We start from the raw sequence: 27,727 nt of genomic DNA, 5'->3' as shown, positions 1-27,727 counted from the left end.
TTTTCAGACCACAAAGGCATAAAACTAGAAATAAACTGTACAAAGAAAGCAAAGAGGCTCACAAACACATGGAGGCTTAACAACACGCTCCTAAATAATCAATGGATCAATGACCAAATCAAAATGGAGATCCAGCAATATATGGAAACAAATGACAACAACAACACTAAGCCCCAACTTCTGTGGGACACAGCAAAAGCAGTCTTAAGAGGAAAGTATATAGCAATCCAAGCATATTTAAAAAAGGAAGAGCAATCCCAAATGAATGGTCTAATGTCACAATTATCGAAATTGGAAAAAGAAGAACAGATGAGGCCTAAGGTCAGCAGAAGGAGGGACATAATAAAGATCAGAGAAGAAATAAATAAAATTGAGAAGAATAAAACAATAGCAAAAATCAATGAAACCAAGAGCTGGTTCTTTGAGAAAATAAACAAAATAGATAAGCCTCTAGCCAGACTTATTAAGAAGAAAAGAGAATCAACACAAATCAACAGTATCAGAAACGAGAAAGGAAAAATCACGACGGACCCCACGGAAATGCAAAGAATTATTGGAGAATACTATGAAAACCTATATGCTAACAAGCTGGGAAACCTAGGAGAAATGGACAACTTCCTAGAAAAATATAACCTTCCAAGATTGACCCAGGAAGAAACAGAAAATCTAAACAGACCAATTACCAGCAACGAAATTGAAGAGGTAATCAAAAAACTACCAAAGAACAAAACCCCCGGGCCAGATGGATTTACCTCGGAATTTTATAAGACATACAGGGAAGACATAATACCCATTCTCCTTAAAGTTTTCCAAAAAATAGAGGAGGAGGGGATACTCCCAAACTCATTCTATGAAGCTAACATCACCCTAATACCAAAACCAGGCAAAGACCCCACCAAAAAAGAAAACTACAGACCAATATCCCTGATGAACGTAGATGCAAAACTACTCAACAAAATATTAGCAAACCGAATTCAAAAATACATCAAAAGGATCATACACCATGACCAAGTGGGATTCATTCCAGGGATGCAAGGATGGTACAACATTCGAAAGTCCATCAACATCATCCACCACATCAACAAAAAGAAAGACAAAAACCACATGATCATCTCCATAGATGCTGAAAAAGCATTTGACAAAGTTCAACATCCATTCATGTTAAAAACTCTCAGCAAAATGGGAATAGAGGGCAAGTACCTCAACATAATAAAGGCCATCTATGATAAACCCACAGCCAACATTATATTGAACAGCGAGAAGCTGAAAGCATTTCCTCTGAGATCGGGAACTAGACAGGGATGCCCACTCTCTCCACTGTTATTTAACATAGTACTGGAGGTCCTAGCCACGGCAATCAGACAAAATAAAGAAATACAAGGAATCCAGATTGGTAAAGAAGAAGTTAAACTGTCACTATTTGCAGATGACATGATACTGTACATAAAAAACCCTAAAGACTCCACCCCAAAACTACTAGAACTGATATCGGAATACAGCAAAGTTGCAGGATACAAAATCAACACACAGAAATCTGTGGCTTTCCTATATACTAACAATGAACCAACAGAGAGAGAAATCAGGAAAACAACTCCATTCACAATTGCATCAAAAAAAATAAAATACCTAGGAATAAACCTAACCAAAGAAGTGAAAGACTTATACTCTGAAAACTACAAGTCACTCTTAAGAGAAATTAAAGGGGACACTAACAGATGGAAACTCATCCCATGCTCGTGGCTAGGAAGAATTAATATCGTTAAAATGGCCATCCTGCCCAAAGCAATATACAGATTTGATGCAATCCCTATGAAACTACCAGCAACATTCTTCAATGAACTGGAACAAATAATTCAAAAATTCATATGGAAACACCAAAGACCCCGAATAGCCAAAGCAATCCTGAGAAAGAAGAATAAAGTAGGGGGGATCTCACTCCCCAACTTCAAGCTCTACTATAAAGCCATAGTAATCAAGACAATTTGGTACTGGCACAAGAACAGAGCCACAGACCAATAGAACAGACTAGAGAATCCAGACATTAACCCAGACATATATGGTCAATTAATATTTGATAAAGGAGCCATGGACATACAATGGCGAAATGACAGTCTCTTCAACAGGTGGTGCTGGCAAAACTGGACAGCTACATGTAGGAGAATGAAACTGGACCATTGTCTAACCCCATATACAAAAGTAAACTCAAAATGGATCAAAGACCTGAATGTAAGCCGTGAAACCATTAAACTCTTGGAAGAAAACATAGGCGAAAACCTCTTAGACATAAACATGAGTGACCTCTTCTTGAACATATCTCCCCGGGCAAGGAAAACAACAGCAAAAATGAGTAAGTGGGACTATATTAAGCTGAAAAGCTTCTGTACAGCAAAAGACACCATCAATAGAACAAGAAGGATACCTACAGTATGGGAGAATATATTTGAAAATGACACATCCGATAAAGGCTTGACGTCCAGAATATATAAGGAGCTCTCACGCCTCAACAAACAAAAAACAAATAACCCAATTAAAAAATGGGCAGAGGAACTGAACAGACAGTTCTCCAAAAAAGAAATACAGATGGCCAACAGACACATGAAAAGATGCTCCACATCGCTAATTATCAGAGAAATGCAAATTAAAACTACAATGAGGTATCACCTCACACCAGTAAGGATGGCTGCCATCCAAAAGACAAACAACAACCAATGTTGGCGAGGCTGTGGAGAAAGGGGAACCCTCCTACACTGCTGGTGGGAATGTAAGTTAGTTCAACCATTGTGGAAAGCAGTATGGAGGTACATCAAAATGCTCAAAACAGACTTACCATTTGACCCAGGAATTCCACTCCTAGGAATTTACCCTAAGAATGCAGCAATCAAGTTTGAGAAAGACAGATGCACCCCTATGTTTATTGCAGCACTATTTACAATAGCCAAGAATTGGAAGCAACCTAAATGTCCATCAATAGATGAATGGATAAAGAATATGTGGTACATATACACAATGGAATACTACTCAGCTATAAGAAAAGGGCAAATCCAATCATTTGCAGCAACATGGATGGAGCTGGAGGGTATTATGCTCAGTGAAACAAGCCAAGCGGAGAAAGAGAAATACCAAATGATTTCACTTATCTGTGGAATATAAGAACAAAGGAAAAACTGAAGGAACAAAACAGCAGCAGAATCACAGAACTCAAGAATGGACTAACAGGTACCAAAGGGAAAGGGACTGGGGAGGATGGGAGGGTAGGGAGGGATAAGGGGGGGAGAAGTAGGGGGGTATTAAGATTAACATGCATGGGAGGGTAGGAGAAAAGGGAGGGCTGTACAACACAGAGAAGGCAAGTAGTGATTCTACAACATTTTGCTATGCTGATGGACAGTGACTGTAAAGGGGTTTATAGGGGAGACCTGGTATAGGGGAGAGCCTAGTTAACATAATATTCGTCATGTAAGTGTAGATTAGTGATAGCAAAAAAAAAAAAAAAAAAAGGGCAGTTCCTGTGTGGTAACCTCCAACGTGTTCTACACAAGGGTATAAAGGGCATATAAAAGTGTAGGCAAAGGGTCTGTTTGTGTTTATACAGAGGATCAAAGCCTAATTGGGCTACCCCGAAAATGAACTAACATACGATGTGAAAAAGAACTTCCAACATCTGCACTCTCTGGAAGACTCATGCCAGAAGATGATCATCAAAAAACCCCAACAAAGATCCACGCACTGCTACAGCTGTAGATGCACTCATCCCACCAGTTCCTGGACTTGCCATGGGAATGAGGAAGGAGATATCTAAGCTGGCCTGTGCATACAGTAAAACAACAAAATTGGACTAGATCTATACTGTTGGAACTCAACCAAGAATTTGGAGAAGTGCAAATTGTAGCGCTCCAAAGTCTTACAACTACAAACTATTTATTGTTAAAAGAACATATGGCATGTGAACAGTCCCCAGGAATGGGTTGTTTTAATTTGTCTGATTTCTCTCAGACTGTTCAAGTTCATTTGGACAATATCCACCATATCATAGATAAGTTTTCACAAATGCCTAAGGTGCCTTACTGGTTTTCTTGGTTTCACTGCAGATGGCTGGTAATTACAGATATGCTTTGGTTATGTAACTATACTCCTATTATGTTAATGTGTGTGTGCAATTTAAGTAGTAGCTTAAAACCTATACATGCTGAAGTTACTCTACAAGAAGATATGTCAAAGAAATAATCAATCTTCCCATGTTTTCTTCCGCCTGCTACTTCTATAGCTTTTCTTCTTCCTTCCTAATTACAACCCTTAAATAGAATTCGTGCCTCATATCAAATTTACCGAGTATCATAATTCTTCCAAGTGGTAAAGATACCTCAAGACAAATGCTGGGCATAGAAGCCACAGGGCATAAATATGCAAAGAAGTAAAAAGCTAACTTTTTCAAACAATAAGGCTTCTCTCTCACTTACCAACTTCACATTTCCCTGTATGGCCCCGGAAGATGACTGGTTAGCCAGAGACGGGTAAGATTCCTCAAGGGAGGAACAACCTAAGACAGGCACAGTCGCAGGGGGGCCATCAGGTGAGAAATTGGGGATCAACAGAGGTGAGGCTTAGAACCTCACCCCCCCGTTCTGAGAGAAATCTTCTGCATACGTGGATGTTTTATTGCCCTGGTCTAGCTTGGATTAACACATAGTCTACAGGCACACACCTGATCATCTACATGTGCTCTCTTACAACACTAAACTATGTTTTCTACCTTTATGTTGTATCTACCTACCACTTCAGCATTTTATTAAAAATAATAATAATAAAGAGAGAAATGTGGTATCCACATATAAATCAAGTATAAAAACCAAATGAGTATTCATATTTGAACTGACTGTTTATAGTTCATAATGCATGAGCAAAACCGAAAGTTTCTGTGATGACTGCCCTTGTACTGTTCACTATGTAACTTATTCATTATGTAAGAATTTGTTCAACATGTAAAAACTTGTTTGTTATGCCTCAGAAGATTGGAGACTGACAAAAATTAGGCTTGGGGTGGAATAATGATTGTGCATTGAGCATTGACTCCCCTATACAGAATTTTATTGTCGTTAACAACCATTTGATCAATAAATATGAGAGATGCCCTCACAAAAAATAAAAAAATAAAAAAAATAAAATAAAATAAAAAAAAAGGGACAGACTTCCAATGGTAAAATAAATTAGTAACCGGGATGTAATGTATAGCATAAGGAATATAGTCAAGATATTGTAACAGCCTGGTAGGGTGATAGCTGGAACCTAGAATTATGTATATAAATGTTCTACCACTGTGTTGTACACTTGAAACTCATGTAATGTAATACTGTGTGTCAACTACCCTTCAATAAAAAATAATTATTTAAAAAAAAAAAAAAAAATTCCATACTCTAAGTCCACCAATTTTAAGTGTGCATTGCATAGATTTTTAGTAAGTTAGAATTTTGTAGCTATCACCATAATCTAATTTTAAATTTAAAACATTTTATCTTTGGGAATTCATTAAAGACTGAATTGAAGATGAATTCTTCCACAGATGACTAGAGATGATTAACCCTTTTTACTGAACTCATTTGAAATATTTTGCAGCTATCATCTTGTGCCTTCTTTATATATAATATATATTTTTAAACATGTAATGAGAATTTGGCTCCTAGTATCTAAAGAGTTAACTTTCATGTTTCTGTTATGCTTTTATTTTTTTATCAAAATTTCCAGAACAGTGGTAAATAGTAATTGTGGTAGCATTTTAGCAGTCTTGTCTTAATTCTAGTTAATAGTTTATCATGTTGAGGAATTACCTTTCCCGTGTGGGTTTTCTAAGAGTTTGGTCTTCCCTGCATTGAATACATTTGGAGTTGGGCCTTTTCTGCATTTTCAGCATTTATTGAGCATTTATATATATAAGTATATATTTTTCCCCTTTGATTTGTAAAAAAATATGGCAAATTCTGAAATGTTTTCTTGTATCAAAATTTTGCATTTCTGTGGTAATGTATTTTATCCAAATGAAATATTGTTTTAATGCTCTGTAGTATTTGATTTTAAAATTTTATTTTGAGTTCCCTTGTCTAAATTTATAAGTCAAATTGGTACCTAAGTTTCTATTTTGTTTTGCTGGTGAGGGTTTAGTTGCTGGGTTAGACTGCCTCCATAAAATTAATGGGATAGCTTTCCTTTTTTCTCCCCTTTTATCCTGGGAAATTCCCTGGTGAAACCTTTCCCCTCACAACTATTTTAAAGACGATTAGTATTCTTTTCAGTCTGCCACCACTGTTTTACTCAAATTTTCTTTTCTAGATCAATTTTAGTAGTTCTTTCCTAGAGAATTGTCCATTTCTTTGAAATTTTGAAGTTTACAGGCCTAGCATAGACTTGTATGTACTAGTCATTTTTTTGTTTACAGTTCTATTCAAATTTCTGTATTTTTCCTCTCAACTAGCTCATTCAAAGATAAACATTCATTATTTTTATTTCTAAAGTACCAGTTCCTTGATAATTTGATGTTTTTTGCTATCTATTTAGTTATTTTTTTAATGTTCTTTAAAAGCAGTTTTGATATCTTTTTTGACATGGTAGTTTATAAATGCTTTTATTCTCAGAGAAATGATTTCCCAGATTTAATCTGAGAATTTTTACAATGCTCTTCTGTCTTTTAGGCACGAGATGTGTGCACCAATGAAGTGGTGGCTATCAAGAAATTATCTTATACTGGAATGTGGTCTACGAAGGTAGGTGAAATATATATGTTTGTATTTGCATGTTAAAGAAAGCCATACCATTTTAAATTGGGGATAGGTGGGAATTTTTTCAAAAAATGTTGAAAAATATAAAAATATTAAGTGTATAGCTCAGTGAATTTTCTTCCACAGACACAATGTGCCCATTTAAATTGTACCTAGAGCCTTAAACAACATTCCTGACATACCAGAAACCTCCCACCTGTGTCCTTTACTTTTAATTGTTTTAGATATGTGCTGCTGACACGAGTTTAATTTTTTAAATTGTTGAGCAGTTTATTCTATAATAGAGGGATCATCATGTCTAAGAAAGTAAACTAGAATAAGGTACATTTGACAGTAAGTATACTGGATATAAATTTTTAATGGTAGAGAAATTATCTAATGGCTGTTTCAAATAATCATCAGGCAGCATATATCTAGTCTGAAAAATAAGGCAGTGGGTAATAATCTGAAAAATAAAGTTATCGATACTGTATTGCATGTACTTTTGTTCTTCAGTATTCTGATTAGTTCTTAATTGCATAAGTTTATAAAATGTCTACTTCCTAAGTGTTATCTGTTTCTTTAATTCTTCAAAAATTTAATTATTTTTAATTGTGGTAAAGTACACAAAACAAATTTACCATCTTAATCACTTTAAGTTCAGTGGCGTTAAGCACATTCACGTTGCTGTGCAACCAACACCACCATCCATCTGCAGAACTCTTTCATTTTGGAAAAGTGATATTCTACACCCATCAAACAATAACTCCTCATTCCCTCCTCCCTGCAGCCCCTGGAAATTACCTTTCTACTTTCTGTCTCTCTGGATTTGACTCCTTTAGGTATCTCATGTAATTGAAATTATGCACTATTTGTCCTTTTGTGACTGGCTTGTATCACTTAATATGGTGTACTCAAAGTTCATCCATGTTGTTGTGTGTGTTTGTGACAGTGTGTGTGTGTGTGTCTGTGTAAAAACACCACATTTTGTCCATCCATCATCTGTAAATGGACACTTAGTTGCTTCTACCCCTTGATTATTGTGAATAATGCTGCTATGAGCATAGGTACTCAAGTATTTCTTTGAGTCCCTGCTTTTAATACTTCAGGGTATATGCCCAGAGGTAGAATTCTGGATCAGTCTTTAATTTTTAAAGGTTTTGGTTTTGTATATTTCTGGAATCCCTATTTTATGGTAAATCTTTTTTGTGATAATCACACTTATGGGTATGATAACACTGTTGTGATTTATCACTGTTCCATTATGTTGATACCTAAAAAAACTCTTAATAATTTCTAAAACCCCTAAAAAAACTCCATTTTTTATAAGTTTACTGTAATTTTATTTGCCATTCTATAGTATAACTTTAAAACTGGCTTTCCTAGCCAACTTGTTTTGGAGTCTGTTTAATTAGTCATGCATAGAACAAAAAGTTTCACCTAGGGCAGCATCTTCTCTCATCTAATATTATATCCTTCCTGGAAGTGTTTTTTACATTGAAAAATACAGGTTTTAGCTTTGTTTTATTTTGTTTTGAGAGTTTGCCTCCCAGAACATTCAAATTTGAAATGTAAATCCTATAAAACACTTTCTAAACTTAGCATCTTCCAGCTTACACATTTTACACTGTGAATATCTTCTGCTCTATTTTGTTGAGGTCTTATGAAATAACATAGGAGATATAGGATCTTAAATTCTAGTACAAAACATTTCTTAAAGTTCTGTATTCTAGTTCCCCTACCTTTAGAAATATGATACAAGTGAGTGGTAAAGCTTGGAAAAACTGAAACAAAAACAAAAAACAGATTCCAAGTTCCCATCCCACATCTACTAAGCTTCTAGAGTCTCTGGGTATGGGCCCAAGTACCTGTATTTTCAGAGTTCCCTGATTCCTTCTTAGAAGTAACTATAGTTAGGATATGGCCTAGGTTTCTAAAGTTGTCATGGAGTAGCTTTAATTGCTGAAGGTTTATCTGTTATTTACTAGTAGGCATCAATGGGAAGGCTGTTCGTAAAATCCTGTAGGAAAATATTTTCATGCTGCTTGGTTTTTCTGTGAACTTCCCTCTGTTATATCCTAAGTGTTCACTAGCATTTTAGAATATGTGCAATGAATTTAGGTAATTACTTGATTTGAGTTTAAACAGCAGAAAAAACTTAACATTTGGTAGACAATATAAGCCAAAAACACAAAAGCTAAACTTAAGGTATGTAAATTATGCAACAATAAAGCTGCACAAAAGAAGGGAGAGGTTCAACTTTTGAAGAAAAACCACTAAATATAGTATATAGTTTTCAACAGGCTTGGTGTGTGGTTGTAAAATTTTAATAAGACTCACTGATAATAAATTTTATGAAAATAAAAATATGTCCTACCTGGAATGAATTTTATGTAATTGAGTTGTAAACTATATGGACGTAAGTTCTTTAAAATGTATTAGTTTGACATTTAAATATTACAAATGAAACAAAGTTGTATGTTCTTAACATTTTAATCTAATAATTACTTTTTTATTTGTATAGCTTTCAAAGGAAAAGGAACTGTTCCTAATTATTTCCTTTATTCTTTTTTTCCTCCCACAGAGATGGCAGGGTATTATTAAGGAAGTCAGGTTTCTACGAACATTAAAACATCCCAACATTGTAGAATACAAAGGCTGCTATTTACGTGAGCACACAGCATGGGTAGGTATCTGCTCTCCCCTTGCTGTAATTTTAGTAGGTTTAGTTTATAATTAATTCAAAAATGTCTCAAAATAGTTGTGTAAAGCCATGCACAAACACCTTGAAATGTCAGTTCATACCGAGAAAGGAGGAGCAGCTTTTCCTGGAACTCTTAGGCAGTAGGAGATAATAGAAGTTTTGCCAGTTTACTTCAGAGATTCACCTGATCATTACATGCATGGGAAAATGTTCTGATGTATGTTAGCGGTATCATTCTTCAAATGCTTTATCAAACATTTGTTGAGAACAATCCTATCACTCAAGGATGAAAATCAGCATATATTTTTGACATTAATATATTGTAAACTATTTAACCACAAGGATCTTGTGTGGAATATTGGTGGTGAATACTGAAGAAATCTGAACTGATTGTGATTCTTTGGCTGAATGATACTAAATGTAGAAAATTGAGGCATTTTATTGCAGAAAATGGAAATTAATTTTGCCCCATTGTTAAAACTAAGATAAGGTAGTAATCTTACAACAGAATAGGCATAGTAATTATGTCTTTTAAGAGGAAGGCTAAATTTTCTTTGAACAGGAATGACCTTTTATTTTTAATAAGCTATAGCTGATGATCATTTTAATATACTGAACTTAGATTTAGATTTGTAACATTTGGTTTAATTTAGTGGTGATGGTACTCCTAAATTTGAGGCTGTGGTTAAAGAAAAAACAGTGACCGACAGGGTAGACTGCCTTTCTATCTTTCAGGTTTCTCCATCTGTAAAACAAGAATGATAATAGGGTCTACTTCCAAATGTGGTTATGAAGATTAAATTAGTTAATATATATAAAATAACTTGCACGTAAGAGGTGCTCTGTGTTGGCTTTATAGGAAAGATTTAAACTGTAACCTAAACTTTGTATATATAGTACCAGAGGATAGTTTTCTGCTTCCTAACAATACCAGTATTGCTACTATAGGTTAATATTAATAGAATATATATATTCCTTTATAGCTTTAGTTAGTAATTATATGAAACACACATCTACAAGCAGTTCTATGTTGGCATTATAAAAGATTAATGTAGCATGGGCCTAACTTCATGTATGCATTTAACAAGTTCACAAAATGTGTAATTAAAGGTAATTGATAACCAGAGTTTGTTTCACTTCAAAGTATCTTCTCTATCTCCTTGGTGAGTTTGTTTTATCTCATGTAGAATCTTTTTATTTTAATAGTGTATTTTAATGTTTTTATCATTTTTTCCCATGTAGCTTGTAATGGAATATTGTATAGGATCTGTTTCAGATTTTCTGAAAGGTAAGTGTCCTTTATTTATTAAGAAAAGAAAAGTATTAGTAAAATAAAATGAGAATTCATTCAGTAAGAGGTTTTTTAAAATAATGTTAAAACTTTTCAGGAAGAGTTAAAACCTTTGTCCTTTCTAGAATCTCAGGGTGGTGTGCAGTGTCCTCATTAAATATTATGTTTTACCATACAGATGAGTTTTCTTTCATTATGATTTAAAAGGCATTTTTCTGCATTCTTTATCATTAAACTTGATTTGTTCATTCTGTTCAGAATGAAGATATGTAGGAATATAAAAAGGGAAAGCTTCTCTTCCACTGTTTTTATAATCACAAAATAATTGTTAAATGTTGTTTGTTAACTTTGAGGAAAATTGCCTGTGAACTATAATAAATAGGCACAACTGCACACTTGTTATAAAGTTAAATTGCCTTGTTTTAATTATCTTGGAAAGCAAAACGTTCCTTCTTGCTAAATGTTAGTTTTAAAAACTTCCCCATATATTAGATATGTGTATATATATTTTTAAATAGAAATGTTCTATAGAATAATTATTTTCAAATGAATTCTTATTTTAAGTTCACAAAAAGCCATTACAAGAATTAGAAATAGCAGCAATTACACATGGTGCTCTCCAGGGATTAGCCTACATACATTCTCATGCCATGATCCATAGGTAAGTACTTTAAAAATTATCATATATCAATAAGCAAATGGCTTATTTAATTTATCAGACCTAGAATTTGTTAATCCTGAAAGCTTTATTTGTTTGAGGTAAATAAAAGTGTTTTGGAGTTTTACAAGCTCATTTTTTTTTTTAGGTTCTCCATGTCTTTAAAAGAATATACTAATTTATTTGATCTCTTTGTTGAAGATAATTTTTATCTTTTTCTACACATGCTGCCAGGCTGTCTGAAGTATGTGCACTTTATAGATTTGTGATAGAAATTTAATTATAGAATAATTTAATTTGTGAAGTGGAAAAGATGATTGGGATGATGTATTCTTACTTTATTCATTTTACAGATGAAGAAACTGATGCCCCAATTTGTGACTTAACATCCCAAAGCTTATAAGCAAGATAGATTAGACTAGAACTAACCTAGATCTTTTGTTCTCCTGGTGACTCATAATGCCAAATTTGATTCCATGACAGAGACAAGTAAAAGCTACTTTAGACTCTATGCTTTTGAGATAATCCTTGATAATCCTTGCTGGTGAATAGTAACTTAAAGATTAAACCATCATAAACTACATTTTTAGCATTGGTATTGGTTTTCCCTGTTTTTAGAAGGAAGCTACCATTTTTAAAATTATCTATGTGAACTAGACAATACATAGTAAACATATAGTAGAGTCATTGCAAATTAATGGGTTATCAGTTTTTTAGATGAGAATACTAAGGTCCAAGAGAAATCCACGTGCATAGTAAATAAGAGAATGGAAGAGTTGGAAGTAAAACCTAAGGTCTTCCCAACTTCAAAGAACCTATCCATTTGTTAAAAATATCAAATGGAAGAAAACAGATTGACTTACTATTATATCCATTATAATACTATGTAGTATGAATTGATAAGTGCTTAGAAATTTATTTCTTTTTGAATGTATGGTACCCATTGGGCATACAATCCCATTATAATTTTCTTAGTTCACTTGTACATTGTTGATTTAGAAAAGAGCTTAAAAGTAAATTTGGGATCATTGATATTACCTTATCCTTGTGTTTCAGTTTTCATTTCATATTTAGGTAGGAGAACTATGCTAAAGTTTAGAATGATATAAGTAATTAAAAAAAACAAATTTAGGGCATGAGCTTCTTTTTTTTCCATTTTAATGTTAAGGGTATACTCAGAAATCATACAGTTATGTAAGAATGTTCAGCTGAATTTTTAAAACCATTATTTTTACCAATGAACAGGAACTCAAATATAGAGTATGTGATATTAATTACCTAATTTTTTCTTCTGTTTCTACTGCTATTTTATCTTCTCTTTTAGAAAATTGTTACTATATACTTAGAGGAATTCTGTGTATCTCACTTCTTAATTTGGATCTTAATTCTCATTATCTCAACTGAGAGATTATCAAAGGCCTTAATTATTCTGATTTCTCCTTCTGTGTTTTATAAAATTTTATATGATTTTTATCATTTTCAGTATAATCTTACGAAGGAAAGACAAATAATTTTCTGTGTTCTTTAAACCCAGAGATATCAAAGCAGCAAATATCCTTCTGACAGAACAAGGCCAGGTGAAACTTGCTGACTTTGGATTGGCTTCCATGGTCTCTCCTGCCAGGTCTTTTGTGGGAACGCCATATTGGTAAGAATAGTCCTGTCTGGTATTGATCCTCATAATTGAAATATGCAGTGTGTGGTTGTACTTTTTTCAGATGCTTTATCTTTTTTCTTGGAAATACAGTGCTGCTTTAGACATTACTCTAAGCACTATAGTTAGTTTCAGATATAGATTTGGAGTGCTGCCCTTGTATCTCCTATTGTTTCATTTGTCCCCCCAACATTTCTTTCCTGTTATCATCTACATCATGTATTGGGTGTAGGAGTGAAAACTTTAAATATTTAGGAAGGGAGAAGATAGAAGTGCTAAGTGGAAATTTTCTTTAGATTTATACTTACTGTGTGTCAGTATCTCTGAATAAGAGTATCTGAAGACTGGTAGCTAATTACGATTTTTTTTTTCATTTTTTATTCTGGAGAATTTCAAGTATACAGGGAAATAGACAAAAATATAAGGAAGGCTCACACAGCGGTCAGCTCAGCCTAACAGCACTACCCCAGGGCCCAGCTGCCCTGTGTACTTGCTCCTCTTGCCCTCCCTCCACCTCCAGTTATTTGAAGCAAGTTCTAGACATCATCTAATTTTATTCAGAAATAATTCCATATTACTGTCAGCAAGTCTGAAGGGAATAATTTTCCACATCTTCAACTTCCATAGGTGTTTTCTCTCTGTGTATGTTGAGGGGTGTCTTAGGTCTACTGCATCTTCTTTCCCACTTACCTTTCAAATCTCCAAGCTCCCAGTTTGTTAAAGAAAGGCTTCTCACCCATCCTGAAAGTAGAATGATGCATTGTTCTGAGGATTAAAAGCCTCAAACCATCACCAGAGGGACAACTTGAGAATACATAACATCTAGAATATATAGCATCAGAAATATTGAAGCGTTAGGACACAAAGTTTTGGCAAGGTCCTTCTGCCTTCACAGTCATCTCTCTTCACTTCCTTTTACTCCTTGCTCTTTCTTTTCCCCAATTATCTTCCCTCCCATCTTCTTTTCTAGTAGATCATAAATTACCTCATTTATAACTGGGACAATTGCCATGAGGACACATTAGCATGTTATTTACATTGAAAATTGAAGTTTGGCATTTCCTGATAGAAAATAATTCAGATTTGAATGATTGGTATGACCATGCAGACTGGGTTTGCTAATTAGGTTATTATACAGCAGTGTTTTTAATGAATTGAATGAGCTAGGTCCTCAGCTCCAAGTTGTAAATATCTGTAAAGCACATATACAAAATAATGTATATACATATGTGTGCATTATATTCTTTGCAACTAAGTTTTTAAAATTTTGATACCAATTCAAAAATGTACAAGCAGATACATTTTTAAAATAAATTCATTGGAAGTAAGAAATAAAACGTTTGAAGGCTACTGTTCTGTATGACCAAAACTTTCTTATGTTGAACCGTAGTTTAGATAGAATCCTCCTCCCCTGTATAAAAAAAGGGTTCTTTGGAGAAATAATTCTTCTTAATGGTCCCCCTTTACAAATCAGTGATCAATATTTTATACTAGAAATGAGCTAGAAAGTTGCGCATTAAAAACAAAACTACTTTTTTAACTTTGTTGAACTTACTGACTCCCCAAGCTTACTTCAACATCTTAACACATTAGAAGCCCTCTATTATTGGCAATTGGAAGTTACATATATATTAATTTGTATATAGTATATTAGGAACACAGCACTGTGTACATATTTACATGTTTTTACACAGAGAAACACACATACGCCTGATGACAATCTTACTAAGCAGTCAGAAACTGTTCTAAATGTCTGTGCTTAACAACAAGTATAAAGGAAGTATAAGGTGAAGCACCAGTGAGAACATTAGAGTCTAGCTGAAGATGTGAATTGGCATTTCATTTTATAACCAAGACACCTATAAAGTTAATAATTGTATGATTTATTTAGTTATGAGTGGCTGTCCTAGCCACTTTTATCACAGAACACTACTCCTATTTGCAAAAGAGACTGACAGACTGCTTATTCGTTGTTGCTTATTGTGGCAGATATTTTCTCAGCTAAATGAGTGCCAGTGATAAAATGCTCTCTTTCAAGCAAAACTTAGACTTTTGTAATAAGATACTAAAATGAAAATGTTTGAGAATCACTGGCATAAAGGATATACAATATTAGAATCTGCAAACTTGAATTGATGCAGAATACAACCCTGCTCTGGGGAATCTTTCTGCCAGGATGCTGTTACATGATCATGACAAATGGTGAGAATAAGTCTAACACTGTATATGCAATGGTAAATATTTACCTCACAACCTGTAATGCATTTATTTCCCTTTACAAGAATTCTTATGTCCAGTTATATCATCTGGAATTCACACAGGTATTCTCCATGTAGACGGTCATTACGTTTTTAAAGAATAGTATACTTTTCTTTTCTTTTTTAACTTTAAGTGACATTTTATGTTTTAGGATGGCCCCAGAAGTAATTTTAGCCAAGGATGAAGAACAACAATATGGTACCGAAGTAGATATTTGGTCTCTTGGAATAACATGTATTGAACTAGGTAAGCATTGCTCTTTATTACTGTGTAGTAAGTTTTGATCAATGTTTTACCTCAATTTATGTACAAAATTACAGATTTTTATTTTTATGTCAATGTTTAAGGGGAGCAATAAATCTATTAAAGTTATCACTTTGGTTATTTGGCAATTTATATATATATATTAGCTTAGGTGTATTAGATTTGCTGTATTAAATTAGGTGTAAAATAGTTTATAATGTGGTATTAATTTTGAGGTATCTGTGTCTAACATTTAATGAGTATTTGTTAAACACCTAGAATATGTCTGTGGTTATAGATTTACCATGTATGAAGGGTCTCTAAAGCATTCATGAATTACTTACCGCTACTTACGATACTTAATACTTTGTGTTAGGGATGAGGATTAGATTATCAGGCTGCATACTTTATTGTACAGTTTGATTTTATGCACGTATTTTATTCTGTTGCCTTAAGTGGAACTATACTTAAGGAAGTGGACCATCAAAACTTTGCTAATACTCCCCTTGTAAGGGAGCCACGGTGGGTAATTGAACTGTCACTATAATTGAAGCTGATGGCCATCTTCTTGCTCTTGATTCCCTGCACCAGTCCACGGTACCTTCCCATTTTTTTCTTTAAGCTTTATTTAATTGTAAGAATACTGGAAATATTTAATCGAACCATTCTAGGAGTGACCAAAGATCGAAAATAACACGTTAAAAGTAAAATCCATGTGTCATTTGGATAAGTCATCAACCTGGGTTTGTCAGTCATAAAAAAAAAGCAGAAAGGGAAATAGAGGTAAAATAAAAGTAAAAACTTGCTTATCATTACACAATAAATACTATGATTTCCATTATAACCAGGCTGTTTCTTTCTTGCAATCTAATATTTTTCCAAAATAATATAACCTTTAGATTTTTTCACTTTTGTTAGGATTCCTACATTAATCATTCCCTTCAAGCTCTGTATGATCATATATATTTTAAAGCTTGACATCAGCAAAGAGAGATTTGGAGATTACCATATCATCCTCTTCTGATATTTTGGTCTCAATTTGAGGTTTTCAAAGTGTTACGTCCATTTGAAAATATCTTTAGGTATCTTAAACTCTTGTTCTTTTACTCCTGATTCTTCTTCCTAGCAGTACATCCTAATTAACTTCTTAAGAAACTTGGGTGTAAATGTACAGAAGCTGGTTAATATACTCTGGCTATGGGGTATTTTTATGGGGTATGTGGTTGATGCATATATGTGCCCCTTTGGATAGTGAAATTGCATTAATGATCCTTTTGGATATCATTGATATATTTTGATATTCATTTGATTAGAAAGTATTCCTTGGCCAGTTATACTGCTCAGAAAGAAATGTATAAACTCGGGAGTTTCTGTGGGATGGATTCTTATTTTTCCATGTTTTCTAGTTTCTTATTATAGTTCATAAAATAGACTTCCTTCACAATGAGAGTTTTTACACTTAGAATAAAGCAACTTTGGATGTGACTGCCGTTAGATCATTTTTAAGGAGTGAGACATTTCGAAGAAATTCTTAAAGTTTTAGGCATGCATGTGGCATGTTCAACTTTTAGAAACTCTTTCATGATCACTTTTTAAAGTTTTACTTACAGATGTTTTGAATTCTGAAATGTCATGAACCAGAACCTGACACTGGTCCCAGGGTAAAGATCTAGAGTAGCACAAGCCAATGAAACGTTCTGTAGTGATAGAGATATTCTGTATTTGCATGTCTTTCGAGCACTTGAAATGTGGCTAGTGCAACGGAGGAACTGAATTTTAAATTTTATTCCATTTAAATAAGTTTGCATTTATAGGGCATGGGGAGAACTCGATAATATGGGTGTAGTAACCACATTGTTTTTCATGTGAAACCTTCATAAGAGTATATATCAATAGTACTTTAATTTAAAAAATTGTATAAAAAAGTAAGTTTGGATTTAAATAGTAACATATAGCTGCCCTTTTAGACAAAACAGCTGTAGAGGCCTGATTTTTTTTAATGCAAATTAGATTTGCTGTCTTGGGAAATATATGTTATATGCTTTTCTACTTTAAAATAACTAAGGATAATGAATTAAAGCAAACTTTTCTTACAGAGTAGGTAAGAGAGCAAAACTTAAACCAATTGTATCTTTGGTTTTGATAAATACAGTTCTAAATAAATATGACTTTCATATTTATTTATGAATTATGTATTCATATTTATTTATGAATTTAGAGGTTGAAATAACTTGAATTTTCTCATAGATGACTTTATATGTTTGTTCACAATTTGATGAAAAAGATCCCAATTTTGTTGCTTTTCAGCCTATGTGCATGATTGCACAGTTGTGTTTATAGAAATAAAATGTGCCATTTTTTCTGATTATAAAAGTACATGTTGAGAATATAAAATTTCAGAAAATAAAAGATGCAAAAATACAGTAACTTGTTAAAGGATACACAAAATAAAAAGATGTAAATTATGACATCAAAAATGTAAAACATGGTGGGAAATAAAAATGTAGAACTTTAAAATGCTTTCCAAATTAGCAATTTAAAATAATTATAAATATTAGTTTTACATAAGCCTCATGGTAACCACAAAGTTAAAAGCTATAGTAGATACACAAAAAATAAAAAGGAATCTAAGCATACCACTACCAAAAAAATCAAATCAGAAAGAAAGAGAGCAAGAGGGAAAAGAAAGGCACAAAGGAATTACAAAACAACCAGAAAGCAATAAACAAAATGGCAATAAGCACATACTTATCTAAAGTTACTTTAATTATAAACGGACTAAATTCTCCAGTCAAAAGAAAGAGTGGCTGAATGGATTTAAAATAATAAGACCCATGCATATGCCTACAAGAGACTCACTTCAGATGTAAGGATACATACAGAGTGAAAGTGAAAGGATAGAAAAAGATATTCCATGTAAATGGAAACCAAAAGAAAGCCTGGGTAGCTATACTTACAAAAGACAAAATAGACTTTAAAACAGACTAATAAGAGACAAGGACATTACATAATGATAAAGAGGTCAGTCCAACAAGAGGATATAACGTGTAAATATTTATGTACCCAATGTGGTAGCACCTAAGTACATACAGCAATATTAAGAAACCTCAAGGGAAAAATAGCTATGCAATAAGAGTAGGGGACTTCAACATCCCACTTTCATCAATGCATAGACTATTCAGACAAAACAATCAATATGGAAACACTGTCCTTTAACAGCACACTGGACCAGATGAACTTAACAGATATATACAGAACATGCCATCCCAAAACAACAAAATGCACATTCTTCTGAAGCACCCATGGAACATTCTCCAGGATAGGTCATATGTTAGGACACAAAACAGGTCTTAATAAATTTAAGACGAATGAAATTATATGAAACATATTTTCCAGAGACAATGGTATGAAACTTGTAATCAGTTACAAGAAGAAAAATGGGAAATTCACAACTATGTGAGATTAAACAACATGCTATTGTAACAACCAATGTGTCAAAGAAGAAATAAAAAAATATAAGGAGACAAATAGTGGAAATACAACATACCAAAACGTACGGGATGCACGAAGAGCAGTTCTAAGAGGGAAGTTCATAGCAATAAATGCCTACATTAAGACACTAGGAAGTTTCTCAAATAAACAACCTTAGTTAAAACCTCAAGAAATGAGAAAAAATAAGAATAAACCAGTCCCAAAGTTGGGAGAAGGAAGGAAATAAGAAAGATGAGAGCAGAAATAATGAAATAAAACTAAAAAGTTAACAGAAAAGATCAATGAAACTAAGAGCTGGTTTTTTGAAAAGAAAAAGAATAGACAAACCTGAAGTTAGAATTAACCATGATAAAAAGGACTGAAAATCAAAAATGAAAGAAGAGGCATTACAACTGATATTGCAGAAGTAGAAAAGATCACAGGAGACTATTGTGAACAATTAATATGCCAACATATTGGACATCATAGAAGAAATGGATAAATTGTTGGAAACATACAACCTATCAAGACTGAATCATGAAGATATAATCTGAACAGGCTGATTACTAGTAAACAGATTGAATCAGTAATAAAAAACCTCCCAGAAAACAAAATCCAGGACCGGATGGCTTCACTATTGCAGTCTAACACACATGTAAAGAAGTAATGCCAGTCCTTCTCAAACTCTTCCGAAAAACTGAAGTGGAGGGAGTACTTTCAAACTCCTTTTATGAAGCCAGCATTACCTTGATAACCAGAACCAGACAGGGACACTACAAGAAAAGAAAGTTACAGGCCAATTTCCCTGAGGAACATAGATGCAAACATTTTCAGTGAAGCACTGGCAAACACAATTGAACAATACACTGAGAAGATAATACACCATTATTAACTGTGACATATCCCAAGGATGCAAATATGGATCAATATCTGCAGATCAGTGTGGTCCACCACATTAACAAAATTAAGGCTGAAAATCATGATTATCTCATTAGACACAGAAAAGCATTTGATTAAATTCAGCATCCATTTGTGATAAAAACTCTTAGCATAAGTATAAAGGGAAGATAGCTCAACATAACAAAGTCCATAAATGGCAATCCCACTGCTAATATCCTACCTAGTAGCCAAAAGGTAAAAGTTTTTCCTCTAAGATTGGGAACAAGACAAGGATATCCACTCACCATTTTTATTCAACAGAGTATTGGAAATAACATCCAAAGCAATTAGATAAGAAAAAGAAACAAAAGGTATCCAGATCAGGAAGGAAGAAGTAAAACTATCACTGTCTACAGATGACCTGATATTATTACGTATAGAAAACCCTAAAGACTCCACCAAAAAATTGTTAGAACTAATAACCGAATTCAGCAAAGTTGCAGGATACAAAATTAATACACAGAAATCTGTTGTATTCCTATATACTAACAACAAAGTAGCAGAAACAGAAAATAGGAAACAATTCTATTTAAAACTGCATCAAAAAGAATAAAATAGCTAGGAATAAACCTAACCAAGGAGTTGAAAGACCTATACTTTCTTCATGAGAGAAACTAACCAATAAATGGAAATAATCCCATGTTCATGGATAGGAAGAATTAATATCGTCAAAATGGCCATCCTGCCCAAAACAATTTACAGAGTCAGTGCAATTCCTATCAAAATACCAATGGTATTTTTCAATGAGCTAGAACAAATAGTTCTAAAATTCATGTGGAACCACAAAAGACCCCCATATAGCCAAAGCAATTCTGAGAAAGAACAAAGCAATTCTGAGAAAGAAGAAAGCTACTATGGGGGACGGGTTGGGGTGAGTAGTTGAGGGTGAGGGGAATAAAAGGGCACAAAAATTTTCAGTCATAAGTTGGTCACAGGGATAGTAGTATAGCATGGAAAATAAAAGCACTGCTTCTGTAACATTTTCATATGTTGATAGTAACTGCAGTAGTGCAGTGGGGGGGGTGAGGATTTAATATGGATGACTGTAGAACCACTGTGTTGTATACTTGAAATCTATATAAGATTGAATCTCAAGGATACTTTAATTAAAAAAATAATTGAAATGTAAAATATCCTTTGAATCCACTGAAGGCTCCCACAGTTTAGATTTAGTAAATCTCTATGGTTTTTAGCTAAGTTCAGTGTTCTTTGACTAAATTGAGATGGTCAGGTTTATGGTAAATGACAGAATCAAAAATCATCCTCTGGTCTGATATATTGATCGTACACCATTTAGATTTTTTGAATACTTTAATAAATCACAGTAGAAACACAAGTTATTTTATTCATTAAGAATTTCTTCAGTAATCCCTTCCACTTCCTGGATCAAACTAGTCATTCTTAAAGCTGTTGGGAGGACAGTATAAAGCAGGTGTCCACGTCACCTGCTGAGTCATGGTAGCCCGGAGTGGCGTGTCAGAGTGCTGTGAGGAGAGGAGGGAGTTCCCACAGACAGAGTGCCTTGTAAGTGGAAGCAGAACCTATGCAGGAAGGGCGGCAGTCACGTTTGGAGATCAGAGTCCTGGTGGGGTAACCGAAGCATTCATACCTGGAAGTAGGCCAGCATGGGGTGTCAGAGGCCAAGGAACAGGTCCATATTTTGGGGTGGGTAAACCTGACACATGGCGGTGCCTGATTGAAAGGAAGGGGGCTTCCCTCCTGAGGACTGATGAGGAGGGCCTCACTGCAGAAAGTGATCCAGTTTGGATGGGGTGTCAGAAACTGAGTGGATGAAGTAGACAGACTTGGAATGGGGTTTGAAAACTTGATGGGGAAGAGCGGAAAGGGTGGTGGCCAAGATGGGAGACTGGCTATGTACAGGGGGGATTCATCACATATATTAAGGATAATCAGAGTGAGGTTTCTTATTGTCAGAGACAATACAAAGGATTTTTTACAAAGGAAAAAAGTGAAACTTTACCATGAAGACTTGTGGAATGGCCTTAAGTGATCAAAGTGAACACCATCAATAACAAGACGATCTGAAACCATGGACTACATCATAGAATACACTGAGAAAAGCGTGATATTTGCTTCTGTGATATTCCTGCCAGAGATGTGTAAACCAAATTTAGTAACAGCACAAAGCCAAACTGAGGGACATTTGAGAGTCAAAATTATACCTGTGAATTGTCAAGGTCATGACTTCAACTGTTACCTTAAGACTAGAAAAAGAAGGGCAAATTCAATCCACAGTAAGCAGAAATAAAGAGACCCACAAAAGATCAAAGCAGAGAAAATGAAAGCAATAGAGAACATCAATGAGATCACAAATTAGTTCTTTGGGAAAAGTAATGAAATTAATAAACCTCTAGCTAAATTGAGGAGAAAGAAGACACAAACGACCAATATCAGGAATGACAGGGGACATGACTCCAGATTTTACACATACTGAAAGGATTATAGGGAAATTTTATGAACAATTTTATGTAAGTTTAAAACAGAAATAATGGACAATTTCCTTGAAGGATGCAGATGGTCAAAGCTCATTTTTGCTACAAAGGACATTATTGGGACATTTGATTGAAACTACAATGGAGTTTGAGGATTAGATAATAGTCATGTATTCATATCAATGGTCTGATTTAATGAATGTACTAGGTTCTCTTAGAATGTTCTTGCTTATTGGAAAAATACACTATTTAGAGATGATGTGCATCAGCGCTGCAATTTCCTCTCTATTGGACTCCCTTGAATAAGTTCTCTGAACTCTACTTTCAACTTTTTTGCTAAGTTTGGGTTTATTTAAAAAAAAAAAACTAAAACTGCTTCCATTCTCCTGTATAACAGGCACATGTTTTAACAGGAAGTTTTCTTTATTTTATAGCTGAAATGAAGCCTCCTTTATGGAGTGATAGTTCAGTAAATGTCTTCAGTCACATAATCAGAAGTGAATCCCCTACACTACAGTCTACTGAATGGTGAGTATAGCTGAGAGATGTATTGTTCACATGGTAAAATTTAAATATTTTTCATAATGTTATCAAAATGATTTCATTTCAATGAGGTGAAGTGTATATAACCTGAAGAAATTTTAAAATAGCTTTATTTTATCCATACATCATGTTTATCCTTTATTATCTCTACTTTTAATAGCATATAAGTAACTCAGTTTAGAAATAAAAGATATATGATGCTACATGGGAGCAAAAAGTATGGCTTGTGTATAAAAATTAATATATTTTTTTGTACCTTAGCAACACATACAACCCTAATTATATAATAAATAGCATGATTTAAACATTCATATTTTATAACTGCAATATATAGATTGCCACAACCTGTAGAGATATTTAATTGGGGAATGGTTTATAATTGATATGGTATAAAACATAGGTAGAAATGATTAGATAATTTATCCGAGTTACCAGATAATTCATAATTTTTGGATCATTCTAATTGTCATTATTTATTATTCAGAATGTGCTTTGATGTTGCATCTCCTAGTGCTTCTTTGATAATACTGTTATTCATGTAAAGAAGTTTATTGAAAACAGATGGACGATTTTAGGAAACAAGGATTTTTATCAGTGATAGAAAATTTTAATGGGAAATTCTTCAGGTGTATCTAGCATTTGAAAAGTTCTAGGGGACTACCTACTGTACTTAATAAATACTTTAAAATTCACAAGTAAGATGCATAAATTAGCAAAAATTTATTTTTTAACATTATGGAATTAAGGCAAGTTCACAGGTCTTTGCTCCTGCTGTGGAGATGTTTTGAAGAAATCTTCACAAAGAGTTTATTATGGTACTTCTAAATAATAGATACACTAAACACAGGCTGTCTTTACACTGGTTGATACTTTGGGGATTCAAAAAAGAATTCTTGTATAAAAGAATTAAATCTTATTTGAATATTGATGACAAACATTCTTGTATAAAATAATTAAAAATCTTACTTGACTATTGATGACAAATATTGATGGAATATTTTTTACCTACTGCCTTACTGAACTCTCATCATTAACACTATATAATAGTATGTTACAGAATTCTAATTTTAAAAATCTTACTGTTTTCTGGAACTTTTATCCATTTGCTCAAGGATGCTAAATACTTACATATAAAAAAATGTTCCTTCCAAAACAAATAGTGTGATGTTCTGAAACATGCTGTATGGAAGATGATCCAAGGGTCAAGCAAGAAAGAGATGTGGCTAGAGAAAAGAAAAAAAAAATAAGAAGAATATTATTATCTTAGATTTGAATATGAAAAGGAAAATGATTGACTTCCCTAATTCACCTCAACGTAGAATGAGTTGTGATACTTAAGTATGTGAGAGCAGGATTTTAAAATAATGTCTGCAAATTTATCTTTGGGAAATGGTAAAGATTCATTAGTTACTTTGCATAACTTTTTATAGACTTACGTGATGAAATATAAAGTGTATTTTGTCTGCTTTTTTTTTTTATCATTTCTATTCTCCCTCCCACCCATAGGCACATGCCTTGGTTTGTGGATATGTTTTTAAAGGAAATAGCAATATGTTCACTTGATACTTTCCTTTACAATAGGTCTTATCATTTTCGACACTTTGTAGATTCTTGCCTCCAGAAAATCCCTCAAGATCGCCCTACATCACAGAAACTTTTAAAGGTCAGTTATACTCTGTTTTGTACACCCAAGAAATTGTTTTAAAGAATGTGTTTTATTCTTCTTTGATTACAAATCAGTATTAAGTACGGTACCGGTTTTTGCTAAAATACTAATTTCATAATACTGTTCTTTCTTGGAAACTTTGGTAGTTGTTAACTTTTTTGATTTGTTTTTCAAAATTAACTGCTTTAACCATGTCTGAATAGAATATATAGTTAAATATTCAATTTAGTAGTATTCAATGGCTTAATTTTTATATGTGCAAGCATATATTCATGAGTTACAACTATAAACTTTAATTCATGTGGAACCATGGCATTTCAGAATTGGCAAAACATAGTTTAACTTTGGATTTAATTTTTGTATGTACCACACTTGATATATCCATGTCATATATAAAATAATATGAAAGTAAGAGAAATGATGTGTAAATACTGTGGGAGAAAAGAGATTTCAAAAGAACTGCTAAAAATTTATATCACATTTTTGTTTCCTTTTGAGAAATATGTTTTTCTAACTTAGCAATGAAAATATTTTAAAAGTTATGTGAATTCTATTCATTTTTCAGTAGGTTTGGTTACCTAATTTAAAAAAATTATTAGTATATGGTTTCTATTCTCAAAAATAGGTATTCACAATAGCAACAAAAGGTTTAGTATAGCTATGAGTTATGTTAGTAAAAAATAAGCAGGATGCATTTGTAGAAAACTTAAATAACTTAGAATTACAAGATATATTTATTTCATTTTGAGGTTGATATCTTATTAATAGCAATAATAGTATTATTAGATTTAATATAGTTTTTAAAACATCTAGATAAGGCAATAGTGAGTAGCAGTTGACTCTCTCTCTTTGTGACTCTAAGGAATTTTGTGGATTTTTCACTAGAAAATAAGAATTTCTGCATGAATGTTTTTAGAATTTTAAAGAAGTTCAGTTTATTTTCACCAACACGCCGTTCAAGATGCAAGGATATTGAAAGGATCATGTACATATTCAGTAGGGTTATTTGCAACTACAGTATGTAGAAGAGCAGTATAAAGTTTCAGTAACACTTAGGGAATTCTAGGCCATAAGCACACTTACAGTCTCAAACGAAAGCCCAAAAAATAGGTATTCACAGTAGCAACAAAAGGTTGAGTAGAGCTGTGAATTATATTAGTGAAAAATAAGCAGGATCCATTTGTAGAAAACTGTTAAATAACTTAGAATTATAAGATATTATTCTCGGATAAAAAAAGACCAAATATCATAAATAGTGGTACATACCAAGCTAAGGCTCAGGAAAAGGAAGAATGTGACTGGCTTCTTACATTTGCCTAATGAAGGCAAAAGAAGCCCTTTTGGTAATAACCCACCCCTCCAGGAGCGGATACTTGGCCTTGGGTGATCATATCCCAAACCTGCATATATATTCATTTACCTGGTCCATTTTGTATATTGACCTTATTGGAAATGATAGGAAGTATGGCCTGATCATATTTCTGTTGCAGTCTGTCATAAGGAAAAAAACTAAAATGGAGAAAAGTGACTTACTGTATGAAGCTATTTATCTCAGAATGCAAAATTGAGAATAATTATCCAGAAGTAGAATAACGGTTATGTAATTTTGCCATGAACATTTGATGAAGTAGTCTGTAGGCATTATGTTTACGAGTTGAAGTAGCATAATACAGCAATGAAAAGAGGATAATATATAGTTACAGCTCTTCAGAGAAGAAATAAACTTAGCTAGTAAAGGAGGTAAAAGTCTTAAAAGAATTCAAGATCATCTCATGAACTCCAGTGCACAAGGCGTCTTTCTGCAATCCGTGCTAACTACAAAACAAAATCTATACACAGAAAATTTCTGAGAAGAAACAAATATCCAAAAATTACCAGAAGTAACCATGATAATCTTATGGTAGAATTGTTCTTTCTACTTTTCGGTATTTGATAATGTTAAGCTTTATTAAGTATTAATGGTAAAAATCACTAATACATAATGTCTTTTAATCAACTGCTAGTGTTTTATGAAGTGTCATTTAGCAACATAAAGGAACCCATAATACCCAAGTGCTATGTTACATAATTCACCATCACTAAATACATTCCTTTTGAAATCGAATGTAATTCAGAACTGAACGTGTCTCCTCTATGAAATCAGTTCTAAGAATTTGTGAGCGTTTACTTAGGGCTGTAATTGGACTTAATTCTTAATGTTTACTTAGACTCTGATTATTTCAACTCTGCATTTTCAGTTGGCCAACAAAGGTGTCATGTTAAAAGCTTTCGTAAAAAGTACGGGGGATGTTATGTAGGCACAGAGTGTATACATGTAAATTAAATTTTATAAATATAAGAAGTAAGAAGCATAGCAGAACTAGGTAACTATAGATTACATGCATTATCTATCATTATTTAGATAGATTTTCTAGGATAGTAACTCTAGGGTCTAAGAAGGGATTCATTTGTTCTGAATGAAAAAATATATAGTTCTCAACCTGACTTTTACCTTCTACTCTTAACCAGCACATGTTTGTTCTTCGGGAGTGCCCTGAAACAGTGTTAAAAGATCTCATTCAGAGGACAAAGGTCCTTTCCCAGGAGGCACCTAATGGACCAGCAGTAGAATCACAGGAAGAAGAGGTAATAACTTAGAAATGACTCAAGTATTGTGGTCTCTTTATTGACTTCTTACCTTATGCAACATTTCTTGCCAAGAATCTTTTATGTCAGTGGTTTCCAGATTGTGCCTTATCAGTGATTCTCTAAGGTTCCACCCAGATGGGGAAAAAGGTTTTGCATTCTTTAAACCATCCTCTTGGTAGTGCACATTAGCATAGTAAAGCTCTGTGAAGTCTATTAAAGAAACCAGTTCAACTTTTATTTAATCTAGATTAAATAAAATCTCAAAATTCTGGGCTATGGGGCACTTTTTTGCTGATTGTCTGATGGCATGGGATATGCTTTTGGAAGTATTTGAAATTACAGGCTTTGGAGGTTGACGGTGCTCACACAGAAGTCATTAGAATTACCAACCATTCTCCTTATCTTGGTTATTGTATAAACCTTTCCCCCAGTGCCTTTTATATAATGTTTGATAAGTGTTTATTAAATTGGA

At 33.4% G+C, this 27,727-nt stretch overlaps 1 protein-coding gene across 1 annotated transcript in view; it reads left to right on the top strand.

Moving 5' to 3' along the window:
• Positions 1-27,727, top strand: part of LOC130683443 (serine/threonine-protein kinase TAO1-like) — a 139,544-nt gene that overhangs the window by 84,100 nt on the left and 27,717 nt on the right. Inside the window, exons 4-12 of the mRNA XM_057500877.1 lie at positions 6,681-6,752; positions 9,331-9,432; positions 10,693-10,738; positions 11,306-11,402; positions 12,934-13,047; positions 15,464-15,558; positions 22,853-22,946; positions 24,543-24,624; positions 27,136-27,252. Coding sequence (XP_057356860.1) covers positions 6,681-6,752; positions 9,331-9,432; positions 10,693-10,738; positions 11,306-11,402; positions 12,934-13,047; positions 15,464-15,558; positions 22,853-22,946; positions 24,543-24,624; positions 27,136-27,252 — 819 coding nt within the window. The remainder of the gene's footprint in view (positions 1-6,680; positions 6,753-9,330; positions 9,433-10,692; positions 10,739-11,305; positions 11,403-12,933; positions 13,048-15,463; positions 15,559-22,852; positions 22,947-24,542; positions 24,625-27,135; positions 27,253-27,727) is intronic.

This window comes from Manis pentadactyla, chromosome 4, assembly GCF_030020395.1.
Source record: "Manis pentadactyla isolate mManPen7 chromosome 4, mManPen7.hap1, whole genome shotgun sequence".
Taxonomy (NCBI): domain Eukaryota; kingdom Metazoa; phylum Chordata; class Mammalia; order Pholidota; family Manidae; genus Manis; species Manis pentadactyla.
This window is presented reverse-complemented; position numbering and strand designations above follow the sequence as displayed.